This window comes from Acomys minous, assembly GCF_964271855.1.
Source record: "Acomys minous genome assembly, chromosome: 5".
NCBI lineage: Eukaryota > Metazoa > Chordata > Mammalia > Rodentia > Muridae > Acomys > Acomys minous.
In genome coordinates this window covers 57678739-57695011 of record NC_140494.1, presented here as the reverse complement: position 1 = coordinate 57695011, position 16273 = coordinate 57678739, and the positions used below count along the sequence as shown (strand labels likewise).

The 16273-nt window shown below is 45.4% G+C and overlaps 1 protein-coding gene across 4 annotated transcripts in view; it reads right to left on the bottom strand.

Moving 5' to 3' along the window:
- Positions 1 to 14073, bottom strand: part of NPR3 (natriuretic peptide receptor 3) — a 62048-nt gene extending 47975 nt beyond the window's left edge. For 2 of the 4 annotated variants that reach the window (XM_084783701.1, XM_084783702.1), the window contains exons 1-2: positions 11700 to 13012; positions 3381 to 3503 (exon numbers count right to left, since the gene is read on the bottom strand). In XM_084783701.1, the coding sequence (XP_084639827.1) occupies positions 3381 to 3503; positions 11700 to 12771 (1195 nt within the window). In that variant the 5' untranslated portion in view covers positions 12772 to 13012. The other 2 variants (XM_084783704.1, XM_084783703.1) reach the window with 2 other exon arrangements.
- Between the last annotated feature and the right edge of the window lie 2200 nt (positions 14074 to 16273).

The following is a 16273-nucleotide window of genomic DNA, read 5'->3' as shown; positions in this document are numbered from 1 at the left end:
AGAAGGTAATAAGGAAGCCAATACGACTAGAGAAATGCCAGCAGATGCCATGAAAACATCTGTAAGGTAATACAGTCGTCTGCTCTTTTGATTTTTTTTTTTAAGGTACAGCCTCAAAATGACCTCAAGGGCTTTAATTCCTCCATATTGTACCATGCACAGAACTCTTGTCAACATAAAATTTGGGCAAGGCTGGAGATAATTCTGAGGGCTCACCAAGATTGAGACACTTAGTAATCAGAGAAAATAGACACACTGTCATCCCTGTTTTCTGAAAGTACCAGTGAAAACAAATGGCTTCCTCTAGAATAGCAACTCCCAAACTGTGGGTCATGGCCCCTTTGGCGGTCACATATCAGATATCCTGCATATCAAATATTTACATTGCAATTCATAACAGTAGCAAAAATGCAGTTATGAAATAGCAACATAATAACTTTACGCTTGGAGGTCTCCACCACATACGGAACTGTATTAAAGGGTGGAGGCCTTGGGAAGGCTGAGAGCCGCTGATCTAGAGCAGATACACAGTTTGTGTGAGGCGCCATCGGGGAGAGTGATTGGTGAGGAACCTTTGGAGAAGACCAATATAGTGATCCTCCCGAATGAAGGTCCAGGTGACTCTCCCCGCTGCATGGTTCTGTTGGTCACTTCAGGGACGTAGAAGGCTCAGAAAGTCACCGCACTATACTCAACCGCCTCCCCGCCCCTCCTTATGCATGAATCCCACACTAGTTTTGATACCAGGAGTCCAACTGAGAGTACAGTTTCTGACCTGGATTTTATCGAGGGGTAGCCCACCTCACACAACCGGAAGTCGAGCAGCTAGCTCTTCCATGGCAGCTGACGGGAAGGAAGGATCTCCTCTCCTCCGCTATGACCTAGCTTGACTACCTGAAAGAGCTCTGGAGGTGGGAAGGCCAGGGTCGGGATCTGATTCCATAAGTGTTACCTACTTCTTAGGTTTCCTGTCTCCATCTTGAATACCAAAGATTGCAGCCAATTCCTGTCGATGCTTGCATATAAACACTGAGCCAGCATTGTGCCTCCAGAAATGTATGTTGTGTGATATATAATAATTATGTGATATAGCTGTATATACACATAAGACTAGTCAATATATACTGTACTGAATAACTAAAGGCTGGGAGCAGTGTTAAGAAATAGAGATTGATTAAAGATCTTCTGTGTATTGTATCATAATATGATCATTTTATTTAAAAATATTCTTGTGTTGAAGATCAGATAGTTCAGTTTTACAATTAAAACTGATTAAGCTTAAGTTGTTTAGAGGCCAAGATGTTTTTAGGTCTTAATGGATGTTTTAAGTTGATAACGATGAGATATGTTAGATATTGATTTACACTCAGAATTTTAGATGTACCAGATATTGATTTACACTCAGAATTTTAGATACACCAAGATAGGAAAGATGTTTTCTTCAAGGCTGCTGAATATAAATAGCCAAAACACTAAGAATGTAACATTTATGTAATTCCTGATTGTGTCGTGGTTCTTCTTGCCATAGGTAGTTTATTGTATATATGTGTAATAATATAAATGTATATGTAAAAAATGTTTAATTATAAAAATATTCTTGTGAAATATGCATAACATATAATAGATGAGATATGTATTTCTAAGTAATTACAATGTAACTTTTTATCTGCACTTTATCTGTGCTGCAGAATTTTAACTTACTTTCTTCTAGTTGTCTAGTTGTCTAGATTTTTCCAAATGTTCTGCAATGTCCGTGTATTAATAACAGGGGAATGCCACACAAGTGTTATCTTTAGGTTAAAGGAATCCTAATCGTTACGCTTGCATTAGGTACTGCATGTATGATGCATGTAAATGTGTTTGTCTGTGTATAGCATGCATTTGTATGCATCACCTTAAGTTCTGTATTTGACTTTGTGAGGCAGAATCGATCTTTTTCCTTTAACCTGTTTTGACCCATGTGCTAAAGAACTCAGTGCTGCAGCCACTAGTGTTATGACATTCTGGTGTTAAGTCAATAAGTGAGAGCAGCACTCCGCTTACAGAGAGGACGCAGAGGGGAAGCCCATCATGCTAGTGGGTAGGATGCTATCTACTACAGGAAGCAGTGGTTACTTTTGTTTCATCATCTTTTCTTTATTCCCAGAAGAAGCGTGTTATATTATCTGTATATACACAGCGATCACTTCGTAAGTAAGCCAGGAAATCAGGCCAGGAAACCACAGGGAATGTTTAAAAGGCTTGGGGCCTATGTAAATAACTATACATCATTAGCAAGCGCTCGGAAGTGGAGCGCACCATAAACACACCATCTGTGTTCTGCACGTTTGCTGCTCTAGAGCAACCAGTGTGTTTGTGTGAGAAAATGTCCTATAGCCCTGAAATATCTACTTCCTAAAGAGCCCTAACTACAGAGGGAGGAAAAGGCTTTGTACTTGTGATCACAATGAGCCTCTTAAGCATTCTTCCACTACCTGGGGCCTGGAGAGATGGCTCAGCTGCTAAGAGACCTGGCTGCTCTCCTAGAGGATCCAGATTCAAGTCCCAGCATCCACATGTAAGCTTACAACAGTTTGTGACAGTAGTTCCCAGGTGCCCCATGCCCTCTTCTGGCTTTCCTAGACACTACACATTTATGATGTACAGACGCAAATGCCGGCAAACACCCAAACAAGTACAAATAAATACTTATTTTAATTTTAAAAATTAATCCTTTATTGCACAGACCCTGGGAGTTTCCCTAAAGCCATTCATTATAAGGAATCAAAGGTGTCTTCGCCCTACATGTCAGTGGCTCATGAAATTCTGCTTAAGAGAAGATTATGGTGTAGTAAGCTACAAGGAAGGGGAGTTATGAACAAAGGCGTTCAAGTGCTTTTATCTCAACTTGTAGTGATTTTACTCCATATTACAGCCTATAAGAAACATATGTATAATATGAAAAATATTATATATATATACACATACTATTATATTACTAAAAGTTTTATGAAGCAATACATATGTTAACTATGGCACACCTTGGCATATTCTATAACATTATTTTTAAATCTGTTCTTGCTACCTACTTAAATTATTCTGTCTGTCTACCATGAGGAAGACATTTGATGCCTGCATGTATGCTCCTGTGGAGTCGGGAACGGCCTATATTGACCCCCATGGAAGTTCCATGACACCTTTTGCTCCCACTAGGCTCTCAGAAAAGATGAAAAGTTTGAGAAGCTATGAGCCATTGTGGAAGTGCTCAGAAAGAGGAACGTCCAAAATCAAATACGGCTCCCTAGGGAATGGAAGTTCCATTGTGGACCTCAGTAAAGCTTTGGATTCTTTCTCGCTCCTCTTTCTGACACTTTGACAGGGATGAAGTTGGAAGCACTCACCGTAGGAAGAACTGTTGAAGAGCTCAATGTTGAAAAAGGCATAGTCTCCACTGGTCATGCCATGTCTGTGCACCGCCAACATGATGCTCCGAATGGTGTCACCACTGGCACACATGATCACCACTGCAGAGAGAAACAAAGTATGAGTCACTCAAACACAGCAGGCTGAAAGCAGGTCAAACAGATGCAGAATGGGCAATTTATATAGTCTTGAACATCTCCTCATAAACTACCCAACCCATGGCCACCCACTTAACCACAGGAGGTACACTCCCAGATCCCATAAGATTCCCAAAAGTTAGGTACAAAAACATACTATGCTTTTTCCTAAACATACATACCTATGATAAAACTTAAGTTCTAAGTTAGACACTGTGACATATTAACAATAGTAACTAATAATAAATTAAAACAACTATAACTATACTACAACAAAAGTAACTTGAAACATAAATTGTTTGCTTGCAGAAATTTTCTTTAGAATTTTCAAACCACAGTTGGCTATAGGTAGCTAAATCCTAAGATGAAATCATAGATGAGAGGAACAAAGGTAAATGTACAATAATTTTATGTATTAGAGAAACAGCAAGTAGCACCATAACCAAGTGAGAGGAGCCAACAATACAGACACTACAGCCTCCTGACAGAACACAGAGAAGACCAGAAATTATACAAATAGGCAAAGTGTATCTGGTCAGGAGGAAGCAGCTACAAAGCCAGGCTCATAAAACATACTAAACTGCAAGAAACTTAAGAGAAAACTAAAAGTAATATGTGCTATTGATTTTCCAGGTTCTATCAGTTTGTAATCACACTATCAAATATAAGAGGCTTTAAGTGGCTTTAGGAGATTGTTGCCCATGACCTAAGGCTGACACCTGCTAGAGTGAGATGGGGGGACTTGTCTACTGTCCAGCCAATCTGATGGTTCTTATCTCAGAGGTCCCATGACCAGGAGAACTGTATTTCCCCCTTACACAAAGCATGAGGAGAGCCACAAAAGCCTGCGTGCTGTAAATGGCCTTATCACGATGCACCCCAGCCCTCTGGGTGCTCTCTACAAAAGTATGGCTGCTGAAAGACACAACACAAATTGCAGACTGTGCCTGAACATCCTTGGCATCCTGCATGAAGAGCCGGGCTCCTGTTGATATGTCATTTACTACCCACGTTACCTCAGGGTCAGGCTATGACTGACATTTTAACCAGGGAAAGGCTTCCCGCACAGGCTAACAGGATTAGAATACATGGCTTTGATACAATACAAAACTCCTGAAGCCCACAATTGTGAGCGTAAATGTTATTTCTTTTGTAAATATAATCACACATTTGGGATATGTTAAAAATCCCAAGATGTCTCAATAAAGAAGCTCACAAAAGAAATCCCTAATTACTGACTTGCACCCTCACTTTAGATCAAACCCCTTAGATGGAAAAACCATAGGGAAGGTATCTCATAAAATAGCTAATAAGAGTTAAGGCTGGGCACGTTCAAAGAGCATGGGTTCCAAGAGTGGACCTCTCTAGAGGGATCCATGGAGCTCTGACTAGCTGTCTACTAAGCAACCCTTACCAACGTCCATCAGCTGTTTAGAGTTTAGTGTCTCTCAGTAGCCACATGTAGAAACTGGTTTTGCTGGCACATTGGGCACATAGCCTACATGGCATTTATAAATAGACTGTTAGACCTGCTGATTGCTCAAGTTCCATGGGGCCCCAGAATGATCATGAATTGTGTCAGTGTGGCCTGTATCTAGGCAAGCTAAGATGGGAGCGAAATTACAAGCAGTAGGCGGCTACAGAGGAGGAAACGTGGGTCAGAGAAGCTGGTGGGACAATTCAAGTGTCCAAAAGCACCAGTGTTGACCCTAAGCATCTTTTTGAGAGCTATACCCACCCTGGGATAAAACAGACTGTGCCCTGAGGTCAGAGACCTAGCATCTCTGACCTGGGCAGACTCTGGTTCTCATGAGGCTTCTACTTTTCTGTTCCTTCTTTGCCTCTTTACTACTCTGCCTATTTCTACCGTGGCTTCTGATGAACTTTTCTTGGAGTTACTACCCATTTGTGACTGAGAAATCAGGCCAGACAATAGCATTGTCATTCTTTTTCAGTCTGGCCCATTTTGGATCAACTATACAATTTGCTCCCAAATGTTTCTCTCAAATAATCCAAATCCATAACACACACCACCATCTATTTTCAGTTCAAGCAGAAGCAAGAATCTAATCTCTCTAGCAAAGCACTTAGAAGGAAGCACCCTTGCTTTGTATGGTGTTCCTCAACCCGCTCGCGTTGTCTCATTCGTACCTAATTGAACTGTGGGTGCTTTCAGCAAACTTCCTATTATACAATTACCAAAAGGACTGAATTGTTCTCATTCTGAGATAGTTTTCTGTCATTACTCATAGTTCATCATTTTATACAGTAGGTAAATTACATAGTTAATAAGCACAAGTGGTAGAAGATTAAGTACCACTTAAGAAGTGCATGAAAATGTGTAGAGGTGTGTGTCACACTCAGGCCTCCTGACAATAGGTGGTATTTACAGAGACACAGGGTTTGCCCGTCTGACTGCACCAGTGGGGGTCGATGCAGACAGCTTTTGTTGTATCGATTTGTATTTCAATGCATAAATATCAGCTTTTTTGAGACAGCATCTCTCTGTGTAAGCCTGTTCTATCCTAGCATTTGCTATACGGAACAGGCTGAAAGAGTCTGTAAATCACAGAAACCTAACAGCCTCTGCCTTCCAAGGGCTGGGGTTAAAGGCATGTGCCACCAAGCCTGGCTTTAATACATAGCTCTTTCTTTGAGATCAAAATACTGAACTTCAAGTGGAAAGGACAATGGCATGGTTGCTACGTGCTTCTTAGTGGCCCTTTGTTCAACCTGTCCCACTTTAACTTGTGATATTAGGTGTCGTCCTTCCCCAGCTGGGTGCCACACTGTCCCCCATAAGTGGCTTCTCATTATTGCAGCATGTTCTTGTCATCAAAGGGGGCAAGTGCACAGAAATGCTAATTAGGAGAGATAATCTTACTCTAAGTGGTGCCCACACACATATATTAGGGGGTTTCCATTCAAACAATGGGTTAGCAGGCCTCTTCTCTCAAGGAGCTTTCATTTGTCCTCCCTCTAGTCCCAGGAAGAAGGAAAGGAAGGAGTTGGCTCAGTGGTTAAGAGCATTTCTTGTTATTGCAAAGGACCTGGGTTCGACTCCCAGCACCCACATGGAGGCTCATCACCTCCTCCGGCACCAGGGCATCAGGCACACATGTGATAGAAAGACATACATCCAGGCAAAACACCATGCACATAAAATAACAAAAATAAATCTAAAAAATCAATGTGTTAGTAATTCTGGAGAGCAGGCAGAAGAAATCCCTAAAGGGCATTTTTCTTAGAGGGCAAAAAGTAGGGGACAAGAAATGTAGAGAATTAGTCAGATGCTCTAAAAATCAAGTTTAAAAATATACAGTAAGAATGGAGGGAATAAAATCATCAAAGACATAATTTAAGAAATGTTCCTAGAGTTAAAAAGATATTAATTTCTGAGAAAAGGGGACCTACACACGGCACACAGCAAAATACTGACAGCAACGAGCACTGTGGTGAAGTGCTGGCGTATCAAGAGCAAAAAGAAGATTCTAAAATTGAGGGGGTGGATAATAAGCACTAATTTCAGAATAAATCAACTCAAACTAACAGCAACTTCAGAGCCTAGAAGCCAATGGAGTAATGCTATCAAATTCTGAGGCGGAAAATTACATATAGCAGGGAATTCTGTGTAGACTTGTACAGTTATGTATAATTGTAAGCTGAATAGATTCTCAGTGGAAATGTTAAAAATGTGTCTCTCACGCAGGCTGGCCTTTGTGAGAAAGCTCCTGAAGGATGTGGGTCACCAAGACAAAATCATCGGTCAAGAAGGAAGGCACACGGGGACCAGGCTCAAAATGGCAGGTGATGGAAGTCTCGGGAAAACTAAATAAGGGGCTCAGGATATAATGGTAGAAAATGACTGTGCTCAAACAGCTCAGGAGCTTGAAATAGAGAATTTACAGATGATTTTATCAGTCACTGTATAGGAGACTAAACAAACGAAAGGGAGAAAATACACACACACACACACACACACACACACACACACACACACACACACACATGCACACGCACCCGTGCGCACACTGGGTCAACTGTGAACAGCATTTAGAAGGTGACATGAATATAGATACTGATCTAAGCAAAAAATGTTGACTGATCATATTAGAGGATGAATGGGAGGAACCACCCACATGTGCAGTTAGCACACGGTAGAGGAGAACTCCACCATCTTCCCACTAGCATTCCAAGAGATAACCCCTAAAACTGAAAAAATATTCAAAAATAGAATAGCATTTGCCATTCTAAAGGCAAATTGCTATGGAGAGTCCACGGGAGTCAGAGACGATGCCTCTGGTACGTCTGAAACAAGCAGTAGGGGACCAGAGACATTTGTTCTAGATAAGATATGTCCTTTCCTGACCTAACTTAGATAAAAATGAAAACCTAATTTCCTTCAAAAGCAGGTTTCTCTGTTTCCACACTGCATAGTAATGGATATCATTTACAAAATACACATCAATGCCTTTATTTCTGCTGTTTGAGAGACTTGATCCACTCCAAAGACCCTTGTAATTTTTACACTGTGGACTGTGGCACTTTTCTTTCCTGGTATTGTATGCTAGGTAGATTATGAAAGCTCTTTGCTTAAAAATTCTGCTGAGAAATGCTTTGGCCATTTACACCAGACTACTAAAAATAAGTTGTTCTTGTATTCACTAAGTGTTTCTATCTCTTCGGTCATTATCCAAACCCAAATACATAGCAAAGAAATAACTAAATGAATCAAACTAGTTCCCATACAAAACCGTTTATGTGTAGATTACTTCTGGTTCTGCATCTTAGAAGGAATATAAAGGAAACACCTGAGACCTTTCACTGCTTAACAATGTCTGTCTGTCCTTTTTTTATACTAAGTATCGTTTCATGTGATGTAGCAAGGCCAGTAGCCAGCTATATAAATGAATCCAGTACTCAATACAAAGCATCTGTTGTCTATTTGTTTGTACTTGGAGACAGGACCTTAGTACCTGAAGAAATAGACTAGCTAGCCGACTTAGCCACCAGCCTAAGGAGTCATCTTGTCCAATTTTCATTGGAATTTCTGGGGGGAAATGATAATAATAATGTCTCCATTACTACTCAGGGTTTTATCTGGAATTAAGCACAGAAACTTTATGAAAAGACTTGAATGTTCAAAATGCACTAACCAGTGTTCTCTTACACACACACACACACGTGCATGTGTGCCTTGTGATAAACATGATGTATGGCCAAACAGCCCCTTGTGAAATCTGCCTACTGCAACTGGCTCTTGAGAAATGCTCTATTGCCCTCATGCCTGGAGTTGACATTGACCCTGTGCCATCACCTTTGCCACTAAAAAGCATACTATTAAACCACTTACTGTAATAAATCACACATGCTTAAGCATATGTATTTTAATTATATAGACTTTTTAAAGTTTTCCAATTATTGACTTAGATGGCAACTCATCTAAGATAAGAATACTTTGAGGTTTTGTGGGATATCTGTTTGTTCAGTTTTCCTTTCTAAGAGGCATCGTGTAGCCAAAAGCAATTTTAGTCACATTATTATTATTATTATTATTATTATTATTATTATTATTATTATTATTGAGATGGCCACAGGTCACTTTCTACCAGTGAAGATATCCAGATCTCCATAATTTAATCCTAAAGTTGAAAATGTTCTTTCCAAAAGAGAGTGTGGAAAGGGCCTCTCTAAAGCACGCTCTGGCTCAGAAGGACAGAAGACACTCTGGGCCAGAAATACTGTCAGCTACATTTTTACACTTGGATGAATACAACCCCAGATCAGAATGCTCATCAAGGTCCTTGTTTCACAGAAGCAACGGGTCCCAGGCTCAGTGCCTTGCAAGGCAGAGGTTGTATCCCAAGCTGTGTCTTTCACAAACTCAAGTTCTCCTCAGGACATGGCTTCTCCTTATAGGTGAAGGAGACTGTCATCAAATATAAAGCAACGCCCACTACATGGGCCTGACACTGTTCCAGGGGATTCTGGTGGCTTTAGTCCATCAAACCCTTTCAGCATCCCCCGAGATGCGGCTGTTGCAGAACAGGCTCAGGATCCTGACGGCTACCGCGTGGTAGAGCCACACACTCCACTGAAACCACACACTAAACTCCAACTGCTGAACATCCTGACTGCCTCGCGAAGTGGAGATTCGGGTCTACAGGAAGTAGAACCTGAGAGCTCACAACTTTCTCTACAAAGAGTAAGACACTGAGAGGGGGCAGCCTGGAAAAGAAACTATTCTCATTTATAGTTCAGAAAATCTGCCTTATCACTACTATTGGACTCAGGTTTTAGAGAAAGAATCGTGAGATCATAACATTTTCACCTGTAAAATACACACACTGGTCTAGCAAGCTTTTGCCGCTAAATTGAACGGGTCTGAGTACATCTACAAAGTTTGGTGTATTTAAAAATAACAACGCGGGCAGAACACAGGCTGGAGTCCTTTTAAACCAGACCAGCGCCTGAGCCCACTGTCACTGCGGCCTGGCCTATGTAGACTAAGAGCACAGGGCGGCTCAGAAGCCCCACAGCAAGACACTTCATCCTAGGCCACTGTGCCAAGGTCACTGCCTCACTGCGTTCAACAAGGCAAAGACAGATTTGCAAACCTTGGACCTAGTCAGGAGAGGGGACACACCCCCATTCCCAGCCTGTCTTGGGAAGTCTCCAGCTTTTTAGTTCAGGCTCTGGGAGCCTAGAGCTGAAGAAATGCCAGTACCCAGCAAAAGGCTGCAGTAGCCTAACGACTGAGAATAGGAAAAGGTAGACCCGAGTTTCTCTCCCAGCAGGGACAAATCTGCCACCACCACCACAGGGCAGAACTTTGCTTTTACTTAACCAACGCCCCTGCCTGCGCTCCGAACAGTGATTCTGCACAGGCAGCCTGGAGTTCTTATGGTTGAAACGTGTCCTGTCCGCACTGTCTTCAACACTCCCTCGCTCTACAGGGCGCGCTCACTACAGTTCAGAGTGGTCAAATTGGAGGGGGGGAGGGGAGCAGCTGTGGCGCCGCCCTTGAAGCTGTCTCTGTCCACCTCACCTGTTCTGAGACTGCAAGCTTCTTGCTATGCTGTTCCGCAACAGCCAGACCTGGCATTCAAACTGCGGACAAGCGAGACTTGGCTTGGCTTCCCCTAGGTCTCACCCGGATAGCACCCCCCCGGGCATCCGCAGCTTTGCAAGGACAGGGAGGTGGGGGGGTGGGGGGAGGGAGAGAGACAATACCCCGGACATTCTGGGCGCCTGCGCACCAAGAGGAAGCAGAGGCGGGATTTCTCGAATGTTGTGAACCCCAACCGGGACCTCCGGACGCGCTGCCCTATTCGGGGATTCCTGCTCCTTCATCTACACTAAGGAAATCTGGACAGCAGCGGGGATTCGCACGTTCCCTGTAACCCTGGTCACAGTTCCCAATATTGAGCTGTCTAGTTTTGCTATTGTTTCAAACCCTCAGCGATTTGGGGAGAAAGGGCTGGGAAGGGGACCGGTGGGGAGGAGGTTCCACGCCCGCTCCTCCAGCGCGCGCGCTCTGGCTAAGCCCAGCTCTGCGCGCTTTCTGGGGCTGCGAAACTCAATGCGCCCGGAGGGGAAGTGAGTGTCGCCTGAGTTCAGACGCACTTTGGTGGAAACTACAGACGCTTGTTTAAAAGAGACTAGAGGGAGCACGGAAGGAATTAGAAGAGTAACACATGGGCTTTTAAGAGACCTAGGGTCTGTGAAACAGCAGCCAGGGAAGCCAGGAGAGACCCCCAGTTAGTCAAACTGAGCGCGGGTCCACAGACGCTGTGGCCATACCAGAGGGCGCGCTACAGCATTGGACAGGGTAACAAATTCCTGGAACCCTGGAGCTGTCGAAGAGGAAAACCCCTTGGTGTTTGTTAACACCTGTCATACCTGAGACCACGTTATCGGTCGACTTAAACGTCCCCTCGACTGACCAGGTCCACCTCCCCGGGATTCTCTAGGCACACCCCTTCCACCTCCGTGGAGTATCCTCAACCCGCCCCTGGGTCAGGCAGCTCACACCTGAACAAGTCCCGTGCGCACCCTCCATGGGTCCTCGGGTTGCGGGAGAGGGTGAGGTCCTTAGAAGGCTGAATTGGTGGGGTCTTGGGGGGAGTCACCAAGGGCCCCGGTCTCGCTCCTGCTCACCTCGCTCACTGCCCTGGATATAGCGCACTATGTCGTCCAGGTCCAAGTCTTTGGTCTCGTCGAAATTGTAGGCAGACGTATGCAAACCCTCCTCCTGGAAAACTTCGTGGACCCCCTCCAGGGTAAAATAGCAGTTCCTCTCGAGTTTGTCGTCGCTGTAGACTAATGCGGCTCGGCTCCAGTGGTGGTGGCGAAACAGGGCGAGCATCATCTCGCCCATCTTGGCGTAGGCAGGCGCCACGCGCGTGAGGTGCGAGTACTCCGTGTCCTTGTGCTGGAAGCCAGCGGCCAGCGCTCCTGCAGACAGCATCGGCAGATTCCAGTGCGACGCCAGCCGGGCCACCGGCGCCGCCGCGTACTCGCACACGGGCCCCAGGATGAGGTCCGGTTTGGCGCCGCGCGCCGCCGCCACGCGGTCCACCAGACTGAAGAGCGCACGGTTGCCGCAGTCCGAGTCTTCGTAGGCCACCTGGAAGCGGGTGCCAGGCGGCAGCAGCTTCCTCTCAGTGCCGTTGCCCTCCACGGTACGCAGCGCGTACTCAATGGCCGGCTTTACCCGGGCCAGCGAAAACAAGTACGAATCGTCCCGGGGCAATAGCACAAGCACCTCGATCTTTTGAGCCGCCAGCGCCTCTCTCTCCCGGCGCCGGCTGCCTGGCCCCGTGTCCCCGCCGCCACTACTTGCGCCGCCTGCCAGCAGCTCCCGGGCCAGCAGTACGCACGCCGAGAAAGTGAGCAGCAACAAGGACTGCATCGTGTTGCCAGCTAGCCCTCGCCCTGGCCACCGGCTTGCCCCTCTACCCCCCACCCACCCTGCCTCTTTCCTCCCCACTCTTCTTTCCTCTGTCCCTGCGCCCCCTTGGGCGCTCCAAGAAAACAGAATATCCCCTTCAGTAATGAGCCAAAAGATAGAGAGGAAGACTCCTCTGCAATGTCCCCAGGTTAAAGAAAGAAAGAAAGAAAGAAAGAAAGAAAGAAAAAGAAAGAAAAGTTCACCGAATGTAAACCTGTGCGTCTGCAATATACATATATACTTATTATAAATATATATATTCTCCCTTCCTTTGCACATAGGCTATTTGGCTTAGAGGTGGCTTCTTATTTGGGCGTTGCTAAGGTTGCGTTTGAAGGCGTTATTTGTAAAAGAAAAAAAAAAGTTAGACTTGTCCAAGTGCTTGTAATTGACGGTGCACCTCCTTCGCGTTTGATCCCATTGATTCGCGCGGGTTTCTGGATCCATAGCCGGTGTTTAAATAGCGTGGCAGCGGCGGAGCGCGTTACCACACATGGCGCGCCGAGGCCGGGCTTGTCTCTGCAGCGGGTGGGGTGGGTGGGGGTGGGGAGGGGTGGGGGCTGGGCTGGGGGAGCCTCTCATTAGCATTCTTACATCAGGGCTCCTCCCCGCACCCCTGGCCTACTCGCCGTTGCCTGGTCCCTAAGCCCCACTCCTTGCTGGTGCTTAGCTTTGGCCCAAAGCCTCAGCCGCCCACGTCTACACCCGAGGGAGCCCTCGCGGCGCAGCGCGACTCTAAGGTCCCCGCCTCTCCCTGGCTCCACTCTCTCCAGCCTCCAGCTTTAAAAAAAAAAAAAAAAAAAAAAAAGTATATATGTTTGAAAGGGGAAAAATGCGCGCGCACATGCACAAATACACACACACATACACACACGCTGCAAAAAGGGAGGGGGTGGTTCTCCAAATTTGTGGCTTTGGTGCAAAACTCCATATGTCTCACTCTTTCTCACCTCTTTTCTTGTTCCGGCCACATTCCGTCTGGGTGCACCCAGTCCTGTCCCGCACCTGACCTTTCTGGTCCCTGAGCAAGGTCAGGGAACGAGGAACAAGGTCCCAGTGCAGGAAGATTCATTTGCAGACCTGGTATGCCCATCTGGCCTGGGCGGTATCCGCACCCGACCTTCCGCCAGCCGGCGTGGGTCCCCTCCCTCCGGGTTATTAGGACACCCTAGAGTCACTGCGGCCTCAGAGTCACCGTGTTCCTGGGCGCAGACCCTCCGTGGGATCAGCAGAAAAGCGAAAGTTGTTGCTTCCAATAGCTGGTAAATGATTCCGCTCCGAAAAATGTCACAGAGCTTGAAAAGCAGCCTCCAAAGGCTCGGCTTGCTAAACTTGATATCTAAAAGGCACTGCCCCACCCCCACCCGGAAAAAAAAATCTTCCCGGGAGAATCCCTAAGTACCAAAGAGTAGTCTGCCAACCCCAGCGCTTCTGTTCCAGGATGCCCGATATTCTGGGATGCCCAGAAAGGTCCTGCCTGGGATCTCCAATCTTCCCACTGGTCACAGCTACCACGGTGATGCAGACGCAGAAACGCTTGTGGGGATGTCCCAGAGTAGAGGCGGGCGCAGGACCGCGCAGCTGCGCAGGTCCAAGTGGACATGCACCCTCTTTTTATGGTCGCTCAGCCAAGACATTTGCGGTGGCAACAAGCTGTATTGCACAAGGTACCTCTGACACTAAAGTCGCACAAACTGAAGTTAATTTAAAATGTTTTTAAACGTTCTTTCATTTGGCTGGGCGTCGATGTGTGCACGAATTCTATCAGTCTTTAACTTACGCCCTCTTTCGGCAGAAACTTGCACGCGAATCTTCATCCGTTGCCCTGGGCTTTTTTCCCCCCTTTAATAACTAGGACTCATCAGTGACTGTGAAATGGCAAGCTGAGGTGTCCGAGGACATGGTTAACAGGACTCTTTCTCTCTCTCCATCGCCTTTTCTAGCAGTGAAAATACAATTACGGATAACTTTTCATGGCGATATCAGCCCTTTAGATTTCAGTTCTGCACTGTGGTCCCAAAACCTTCGCTATAAGTAGGAGCTTCTAAATCCTGGGTGAGCTTTTGTTTATTTAGTTAGAGCTGCTAACCCGTGCCACAAGAGGCATCTATATAAATTTTAATTCTGAAGAGTATCCACGCACATTGGAAGCTCATAGTCAGCGCTTCACGGCAATTAAATCCTTCCTGAGCTATTGAGAGAGCAAACATTTGTTTATAGGCTCATAGTTATTTAAGAAAAAAAAAGACAACAGCTAAATCCTGGATACCAAGGGTCTTAGTGGATTTCAGCTGGTTGCCAGGAGACTTGAAGGACAGCGGTTTCTTATTACTGCCCGGTATGCCCTGTGTCTGGGGAACACCAGCCAACAGCGATATGATTCTGCAGCGTATGTGTGGGCTCACTAGAAGAGTCTGGGATTTCAGTGGCACCGGGTGTGGAGTGCTTCTCTGGCGCTGCCCAGCCTCGCCCTTGGGTCAACAGCAGGGCAGTGCGATTACGTTATGGCTAGTACCATAGCCCCCCTGCGGGTAGGGAGGCCTTTGGGTAGGAGCGCTCAGCTTCTAGCCTGTTGCTAAAGAGCACAGACAAGGGGAAACTGGGGGGGGACACAGAGTTACTGCCTGCCTGCAAATGAACAGAAGCTGGGATTTAAATTTTCCTGCGCAAACAAGCACGCGATTATTAACAGTAATACAAGCCTATGGGTTTGAGTGTTGGGAAGGTTTTGTTTCCTTTCCATTACTTTGGGCAATCAGCTGAGACGGTCACGTGGGACTATCATGTAGTTCTGCTGTCTAAGTCAGAAAAGATATCTCTTCTGTAGTTGAAGGACTGTGGCCCAAAGAGTGTACATAATACATTTAAATAGCTCTTTGTCCCCTGAGGATATTTTTTTAATGGGAAAGGTCACCTAGAAAACAAGGTAAAACAGGGTTGGTAACCAAGCTGATTCCTGTTGTAGTATCCTTTGTATCGCACTTAGAGCTGGGCCTGATGGCACAATCCTGAAAGCCCGGCTACTTGGGGGAATATGAAAGGCCACGTGGGCTGCAGAGTGGTCCAAGACTAGCCTGGGTGATGTAATTCTGTAAGGTCCTGTCACCAATAGAAGGTAAAAGAGAGAGCTGGGCATGCAGCTCAATGAAGTACTTGCCTAAGATAAATTCAATGTAGTGTAACACACACACACACAAACACACACACTGACATTTTTCCACACACAGTCACACACACCGACACACGTACACTCACACACACACACACTACACACATCCTCACACTCACATACACTCACACGTACGAACACACATGCCATCTTATATAGAGTTATTTAATACCACTAGATAAGTACAACTTTTGCAACATTTTAATGATAAATGTTAGCAAAACATGAAAGAAAATGGATAAATATATTTAGCCTTGTATTCAGTCTTTCAACTCCTGTTTTCACATTCAGAGTTCAGGTTATCAGTCTCAATTGTCAAAAAAAGACAAAGGAATAAAATTAGCTGGTTGGAAACCTAAACCTGTTAATGCTGGTAATATTACAGAAACACATAGATTTTTTTTAACAGCACTTAGAAATGTTTTCATCAATACTGGAGAGCTATTTTGTTTCTAGTTGTGTGGAGTGAAGTTTGTGTCCAAGAAAGACAACCATAAGGAGAAGCTACCAAGATTCTTTGAAACATAGTTTTTAAAAAAAAATGGCTGGGGCATTTTCTCCACAACTCCTGCCCCCCAGAACCCTGGCCTGAAGCCTGTAATCTGGGGGGAT